The sequence below is a fragment of the Augochlora pura genome, chromosome 10 (assembly GCF_028453695.1).
Source record: "Augochlora pura isolate Apur16 chromosome 10, APUR_v2.2.1, whole genome shotgun sequence".
Taxonomy (NCBI): Eukaryota; Metazoa; Arthropoda; class Insecta; order Hymenoptera; family Halictidae; genus Augochlora; species Augochlora pura.
Window position 1 is genome coordinate 19,534,910 of NC_135781.1, and position 9,077 is coordinate 19,543,986.

At 38.5% G+C, this 9,077-nt stretch overlaps 1 protein-coding gene across 2 annotated transcripts; it reads left to right on the forward strand.

Annotated features, from left to right (window-relative positions):
• Positions 1 to 5,500: 5,500 nt before the first annotated feature.
• On the forward strand, positions 5,501 to 7,101 carry LOC144476058 (uncharacterized). Of its 2 annotated transcripts, XM_078192622.1 has the most exons (3): positions 5,501 to 5,687; positions 5,759 to 6,047; positions 6,148 to 7,101. In XM_078192622.1, the coding sequence occupies exons 1-3, from the start codon at positions 5,506 to 5,508 to the stop codon at positions 6,151 to 6,153; spliced, it is 477 nt and encodes a 158-aa protein (XP_078048748.1). In that variant the 5' UTR covers positions 5,501 to 5,505; the 3' UTR covers positions 6,154 to 7,101. The 2 variants fall into 2 exon arrangements, with proteins under 2 accessions (XP_078048748.1, XP_078048746.1); XM_078192620.1 differs by having other exon boundaries at positions 5,759 to 7,101.
• Positions 7,102 to 9,077: the final 1,976 nt, after the last annotated feature.

Sequence of the window (9,077 nt, forward strand, 5' to 3'; positions counted from 1 at the left end):
TTCTTCTATTGTTACTGACACACTCGAGTTTAAAGACACGGTGGGAACTAAAATGACCGACTTCTGATTTTTCATTTTACGATTTTGGAAATTATGAAGTAATAAACATTATACAGAATCTGAATAGATGACATGAGATTTTGTAAGGCGATTCAAACTAGTGTTTTTAAAACACGTTAGAAATATTATTGTGTTAATATCTAAGCTCGCGAAATTAATTACTTATGTTATTCAATCGAAGATGTTTACTTGTCATCAATCACACGCTCTCCCTAATACCGCGGTTTTTCATTTATGTCACTCCTGTAACAGCGGAACGGTGATCACTTAGAGCAGCATCTGTGTTGCACGGATGAATCACGCGTTCCCAGTCCAATTCGTCAATTTTTTGCAGCATTCGACGTGCGATAAATGAACGAGCGTTGTTCCATTGTGGAATGATCACTTTTTGTAGGATCTGACAGAACAAATAAAAGAGACATTCTTCAAAAATCACATTTCTCAAATAGTATTGTCAATCGACAGAATTGACCAGCAAATACGGTTTGAGAAAACAAAGGAATTTTGCAGCAAATAAAAGATCAGGAGACTACGGTGTCATTGATGCTGCAAATGAACCGTTGTTTAACTTTTCCAATGTTTAGTATGTAAGTGGAATATGTAGGCAAGAGTCATACTATTTAATTTGTGGTATTTATAATCTATCATAATCGATGTACGATCTATAATATGAATATAATATAAATACATGAAATCAGATGAAGTAATAAAGTAATATAAGGTGAAAATATTTGTTCCATTCTGCTCTTTTATCTTCGTCTGACATGAAATGGATAATCCTTCAAGAACAATATTCAACAAGTTGTTCCACAAGTTAGATGTGAACCCTTTGTTATGGGCTTATTTCCACATGATACTAAAAAGAATTGTTCTCTTGGTTGACTATTATCATTTAATTCCTTTCTAATAGAAGCTCTCGTAGACGCATAGAAAATGGAACATAGTTCTTCTATAAACATGAAATGATCCTCTGGGCTTGTGAGCTACTCTACAAATTTTTTAAATTGCAGCAAATTCGTAGATAAATACCAATACATTGAGATTAGATACTATGTAGCCCATAATATATTATTATCATTATTAATTCCATTATATGCTTAATAATATAATATAATTATGTTATACATTATTAATATTACTAATTAATATTATTAACATTATAATGCAATTATATAATATATGAAACAGTATAATTACCAATAATTATATGAAAAATAGAAGGGGACTTTCTAGAGTTAATAAAGTTTACACAGTTATTATCGTTCAAGAGTTACAAAACTGAATCAGAAATCGAGCATCTTCGGAGAGCAAAGCGAAAAGAGCTCCACTGTCCAAGGGATGAATAATCGTTTCTCCAATATTTTGCTCCAACAATACCGGTGGAGCGCATCGAGAGGAGGAATTGTGGAGAGGCGCAAAAGATCTGAACCGCGAACTTCGGTGTCCCCGATAAATATTTGAGTGCACCGAGTCGCCTAATCCCCTCTATCGTTCCCGCGAAAGTATTCGAGGGGGAAGCAGACCGAGCTGGCGAATAGTTTCCGAGAAGCACCAGGTCAGTGGTGTGCGAGGAACCGAGTGAACGGGAAAAGGAGAGAGCGAGAGGATCGCGGGAGAGAGAGAGAGAGAGAGAGTCGTCCTTGGTTCGTTCGCGTGCGAACCGCCCTTTCGGCTGGTCCTCGCGAGGGCATAGGCCATGCGTACAGGGGTCACACGCGTGACATACACGCGCGACTCAGCTCGGCGGCCGAGCTGGCGGTGGTCTGCCAATGGTCCCGCAATATTTCATAATTAGCCGCACGATGCCGGTGCGCTGCGCGTGTGTATGCGTGCGCACTGGTTCCCCGCGCGCAGCGTGTCCGCTAGCACCCCCTCTGTCACGGCACGCCACGATGTTGTGCCTACACATCCCCGATTAAATGCCGTATTAACTCCGAGGCCCTTCATATTTTAGGCCCCGCGCACCGACGCGTTGCAAACGGCCCGTACCACGGGAGGAGATGGTATTTCCGAGGGAGGGGAGACTCTACGGATCGCCTGCCCGCGAAAAGGGTTTAAGATGTCGACGAAATACAGGGTGCGCCATAATAACGGCGCTCGGTTAACGGTACCGAACACGAGACTTCTCATTTACTATTTGTCATCATTACGCTACGGATTTTTGTGGAAAATAAGAATTATCCGTGCCAATCGCGTAAGACAAAAATCTAAGAGGAATGTACGTCTTCTTTTAACCCTTTCAACGCGGAGAATTTTCTTAGTCATATACGCAATTTCCTTAAAGTCATGACATTATTTAAATAGCATTTAGTATAAGATGTTATTGATGCAGATCGTAGAAAATAAGAATTTTTGGCTTTAAAAATGCAGTTTGAGCGGTGACATTCAATTGCAAAAAATTGCTGGTTTTAATTAACTGAAAGTAATGGAACAATTTCCATAACTTCTTCTGATGACTTTGCTGTTCTGTGTTTCTTATTTTTACACTTATTTTCAATTTTGATATATTAGATTGCTTTGTTTCTTACCGCACAGGATTTATACATTTAACTCTTTTAAAACAGATATGATTGATACATTGTCTAGTTCATTATCATATAATTAAAGTGTGACACATTGCTACGTAATTGAATATTTCCTTTCTTGTAGCTCCAGAGTGCGATAAATTAAATTATTTCTGGTTTCTGTAAATAAATTGTACTTATCAAAATTATGTTCACATTTTTAAATTGACCATCTAATTCCCTATTGTTTGAAACATTATTTTAAGTCTCCGTTTGCAACATTATTTTCATCGTTTCCATTTGCATAAGGGTGACGTAAGTCCACACAGTAATTGAAATTAAAACACGGGAAATTGAAGTTCTTATGTTTTAAAAAATCACAAAAAATTATTAAATACCTAACCATATCTTTGATATATGATCAGGTAATTTTGCTTGCTATATATTACCTTAATTCTTTTAAACAGATTAAAACATAAACACAGTAGAACATATGAAAAATTACTCTATGTGTATTTCCTAAATATTCGGAACTGTGTTAAATAAATTCCGGATCCGCAGCAATCGTTTGCAGTAATTTAGGGTGATGAAATTTTTGTGCAATTGAAATAGTGCAAAATTGCACTACAAGTATCGCATTTGAATGATTTTATATAAAAATTGATTTTGTTCGTTGTACACAATGTTTATACATTTATAACTGAACGTTAATAACTTAAACATGGTTAGTTTGTTCTCCTAGAACGATTTGTAGGTACAATGAGCACCTTTCATGCACCTGGAATTTATCTCATAATAAAACCGTCTACAACTTGGGGGTCGTTTACAACCTACAATTAAAGCAGTCACTTCGCTGGTCGAATACAAACTAGCACAATCTGGTTTTACGTGTACAATAGGACGTCAGTAGCTAAAACTTTTTTAGGAAGGATCATAATCATTAAAGGCTACGCATCCATTTGTTTCGTATCATCGTATTATACTCTTATTGTCTATTAAAACAGTGATACGATACGAGAATACACAACTTATAAAGATACTCAGCTTATATTTCGCTACTTCGAGATCTTAACGTAATTATGAAAACAAGAAACCTCAACATTTACACAGATGGTTAACATTAAATCTATCCATGCTTCTCGAAATAACTGGTTACACAATTACAATTTTAAAATTGTTAAAATCATATTTATAGAATAGTGCAACTGGTTAATGTGGGATGACAAATTGCTGTGCCTTCGGTTGTTTTCATTGTTTTCAAGCATAATTCATTTCACATTTATTGAATTCCATATTCCATAAATTCTTAATTCAAGAACTGTACAAAAATAGCAAAAGGACTAAGTATATTTAGTATTGTAATCCTTACGAGCCGATGCATGACATTTATTCCTAGTGTTCGGTAGTTTAGTATATCCTGGTGATCGATTCGTGGCCCACCCCATCCAAGTCTGAATTGCTGCCGTACCCGCCGAAAGAGGGTGAAAGCTTGCATGAAAGAGTCAGTTACAGTGCATGGTACAGTAAGCACGCTTACCAGAACAATCCACAATTTTACCTCTGTTATTTTGGCACGCCCTGTAAAGGGAAAGAACGAAAGGTGGAGGCAGAGAAACAGAGAAAGCGTCAAAACCTTCGGACCGAGGGGGTTAGGGGAGCAGAGGAGATGCAGGAGGGGTTGGGGTATACATCTCACGTCTCAAGGCATCGTCAAGTGATTTACGCGCACGAATGTGGCGTAGCTACGATAATTAAGCGAGGAGCCGCTCGGGCCCCGATCGCGCCGGGGCAGCTTTTCACTCTTCTCGGCTCGGCCGCGTGGGCGGTCTCTCGGGGCTCCGTCCAAATTTGACACGCGTATCATAACCCTTCCGACTTAGTTCCCTCGGCAGAGTATGTGGCTTTCTTTCTCTTTCTCCCTTTCTGTCTCTCTATCTCTCACACACATTCTCTCGCTCTCTCCCTCTCTCCCTCTCTCTCTTTTTCTCTGCGGGCTCTCCTGCGTGCGTGGCACGGCCGCGTTTCTACCTGTGCCGTGCCGCTGCGAACTCCCTCGTCCGTGGATTTCGACGGCGATCGAGCGGGAGGGGGCTGTTATTAAGTTATACAAGGGGGAGCCTGCTGTGGGAATTTTTCCTGCGGTTGTTCGCAGGTGTTTCGCGGACTCTCTCCTATCCAGGTGTCTGACCTAGCGAGTCCTTTTTCTTGAACTGTACTTCGAAGTTTAACGACTCTTCCAACGTGTCGGTGAAGAGAACGGTAATTGTTGGGGATCTAAACTACCTGCAACCAACAAACACTGGCATATTACAAAGATGTCGAACAATTCTATGGCTGCGATGTCGCGTGTTTTCACTTCCGAGATATTCTTCTTTAAATCGTTTCATATTAGTATTGTTTCAAATTGCATAATCCTTTTGAGCCTCTAGAATTTGTTTCCACGATGTTTTTTTTCTGATAATTACGTAAATGTTATAGTTTAATTTATGCAATGACTAGAATTTGTTGAAACTGTGCGGTTACAACGTTCACAGAAAATATTCAAGGGACATTGATATTGTTGTTAAACAAATCCACAGGCAACATACGCGAATTCCTACATCTGAGAGGAATTAATGTACGCTGTACTATAAGAACATACTACGCTTGGCTGTTCTTCCGTTTATGGTCCATCTCAGAATTCGATGAAATTTTGAAAATAAGTTCTTTTTTAACTAAAATGACGATTGCCAGAAGGATTTTTGGCGACTTGAAAAAAATTTTTTTATCATTTCAATTTCGCGCTCTACTTTACCGACTGACTGACACCGACTTTGTACTTTATGTTCGTGCTGTGCGCATGCGTAAGTATGATGGGACAGTTTGTCAAGTGCTTTTAGAGTTGTATAAGTCGTATAGTTTAACAATGAGTCATTTAAATTTGTTTTACATTGTAAAAAAAATGAATGATTTCAAGTCAGCACTAGAATGGGTGAGAGAACTTGGGTTAATTCCTGCTGAAAAATATTGTGGAAAACATAAGAATAAAATGATGTATGTTGAAGTGAGAGGAAAACTAGGTCGCTTTCGATGTCGTAAAATGGGAAAATATGATCATTGGATTACAGCTGCACATAATACATGGTAGTTATTACTTGGTTCATTATTATTTTTATTATTTTATATGGTAGAATTCTAATTGAAAATTTTAATAGGTTTGAACGATGCCATTTAAACATTGAGACTTGTATGATTATTACTTATGGTTTTGCGTGGAAATTTTCATTCGAACTAATGCAACATGAGTGCTCTATAGTTGAAAATGAGACGGTTTCCTCGGAAACGATTAGCGATAGATTTTCATTCTGCAGAGAAGTATGTACTCTTTGTCTTGATAGACGATACGAGATGAAAGGTTCAATAGGTGGTCGTGGTGTTATAGTAGAGATTGACGAATGCAAAGTTGGACGGAGGAAATTTGAAAAAGGGCGTATACGTGAGGGGGTATGGATATTAGGTGCAATTATTGTGGCCAATCATTTTATTTTTCTGAGGGAATCGAGCTTTAATAACTTTTATTTTAAAACATTTGTTATCAATGTAGGTATGATAGAGCGAGGAGGGAAGAAATATCGGTTGGAAATATGTCCCGACAATAAACGTGACGAGATTATGTTAATATCTCTTATTAAAAAACATGTAGAAGTGGGTTCGGAAGTTCATACAGATTGTTGGAAGGGATATATGAATTTAAAAGATCATGGTTATATTCATAAAACTGTGAACCATAGTACAAATTTCGTAGATCCGGATAGTGGAGCGTACACACAAAATATTGAATCATCGTGGCGTGCTTTGCGAGCTCGTCTAGCTAGAGGTGGAATCAGAAAAGATTCGCTTATAGATCATATGTGTGAATTTTTATGGCGCTATGAGGTTAAACAGGCTGGCAATGATCCATTTTTACAATTAATTGACGACATTAAATATATATATTCTGGAAATTAATGTAAAATGTATAGAAAATTTCAATTATTAAACCAAGTGAATCAATATCTACAATTGGAAGATTACGAGATGAAAATTAATTTAGGTTAGGTTAACCCGAAAGTTTATTTATTATTTAGTTATATTACTATTTATGCGATTAGAATGAGTTGTGGTTAGGTTAGGGTTAGGTCGTGCTGGGGGCGGAGAGGGCCGGCCGTAAGGCCGGCCCGACCACGCATTCGAAAATCCAGGAGTAGTCTAAAAATTGAAAGATTACCTTATGTATGTATCATTCTAAATTAAAGAGGATTCGCTTATAGATCATATGTGTGAATTTTTATGGTGCTATGAGGTAAACTAGGCTGGTGATGATCCATTTTTACAATTAATTGAAGATATTCTATATAAAATAAAAAGTGGATAAGTCGGTAAGGTGGAGTGCGACATTGAAATGATAAAAATTTTTTTTTCGAGTCGCCAAAAATCCTTTTGGCAATCGCCATTTTAGTAAAAAAAGAACCTATTTTCAAAATTTCATCGAATTCTGAGATGGACCATAAACGGAAGTTTCGCCCTACGCTTTATTTAATAAAAAGGAATATTGTATTACATAATAGTACTGATTTTATAAAGGGTAATAAACGCCGCACGTGCATCCTCTTCAAAAATTTCCTTCACTGATATTAGAGAAATATTTTTCTTATATTTCTTATCCATAAAGGCGAATTCAAAGGTAATAATTATTTCGACCTATTTTTGTAATGAGAAAACGAAATCATGCTTTTCGGCAAAATATTATAATGAGATTTAGTGATAATTATTAATAGATGTAGATTCAGTCATTATAGCCTCGTCTACGTACTCGCCAAAATGAATGCAAGAGGTAATCCTAGTCGCATCATGTGGGACGGCAATTAAAAAATGACATTTTCTGGAACCTTTTGTGAAAATGTGCGTTTGTGAGTGGTCCCCTTTCAAGTCGTTCTGGCTCGCCAATATCGAAGTTCACTTTTCAAACTCCTCAGGTGTACTCTTACAGTGCCAGCAAAAATTGATATTATTTCAAGCCGCCACGAGGGCGACCGCTCAGAGGTGATTATCAATGTTTTAATCCGTTTCGTAGCTAGTTCCTGATCCACTTTGCGCGGGGCTTCCGGACTGGAAGCGGTTCGATTAAAATCGCGACGGAAAGTAAAATATGAACCGGAGTTTCGTCGTGAAATTCATGCTACCCGCTAACTGGAGTGGAACTTCGCAAGACAAACGGCCGCAGTTCCCCAGTTTGGAATCCTGATTGAAATTGGATCAAACGAGACAAACAATCGATGCAGCGCAACCGGCAACAGCCATTGGCTGGGCGTCCTATTTTTTTTGTTCGTTCCCGCTGTTTTCTGCTCGTCGATGCGCGAAGGGCGCCGGTATTTATGGGAAAACCTGACGGGTGCCGGCTCCATTTGCAATTGGATCGAGCAAGACGTATGATCGATCTCCGCGTGGTTTACGAGGTTGCCGGTGATCTCTCGTCGCTGTTCGTCGTGGACACGCGGTATAATTTGGAATCGGTCACCCGATGAATCACCGAGCGTTATCCGTATGCACAGACCTATCCGATATTTGCGACGCTAATGCCTAGAACACTCGGGACACGTGTTTGATCGGCTACGACGAAAGAGAGATGGAACGGGTGCAACCGGGTCGAGTGGGGTGGTCCGTGCGTCTATGCCGTCGTTTTTACAGCTAGCCGCTATGGCGGTTAGTTCCACGGGCCGATACACGGGCTAGGAATTCACGAAATCCGAATGCAACTGGCAAATTGCTGTCCAAGAATCCGACGGTGGAATTCCATTGAACGAAATGCCATCACCGTGTTCTTACCTGGACGCGAAGGAATGGACCCGACGATCTGATTTCGAGACTCTGGGCTCTCCGATTTGGGTCTGACATATGGTCCGAGAACCGTCTCAGCTAAATACCTACAACAGCGGCTCGTCAAAATAATGCAATTTGTAAGATTGCGCGTTTCTTAAAAACGCAAGGAAAAAGAAATATGTCGGTTTTATCATCCAATTCGACAAATTACATTCCCTACGCATAATGTTTCGAACGAATATAGGAAGTTACAATATAATCATTGAGAGATAGAAAAGATTTGTCAGAATCTGGAACAAGATGAAGTGAATTTTAGAAATATTTTTTCAATTTGTAGAAAATAAATTTAAAGCCTGCGATTTGACTTTATGCATAACACGCGTTATCTGTAAAGAAAAGAAAGTGGAATCATAAGTCTGCTGTGTTACAACAATTCAAATTATATGACACGAGTAAAGTAAAAATCACACAATAGTTTATAAGGAAAATGTATGTATTAGAACGAATTGAATCGTCGATTTTAGAAAAGAATAATTATAAAAGGCCGTTTCGTTGTAATTTTTGTTAGACCGTACCGTTTGTATGATTCTTTCGACGAGCAATTAAGTACTATGTAAATATTATTTAGGCCATCGTATCGGATTAATTTCTGTGGCCGTTCGATCTTTGTCAAAG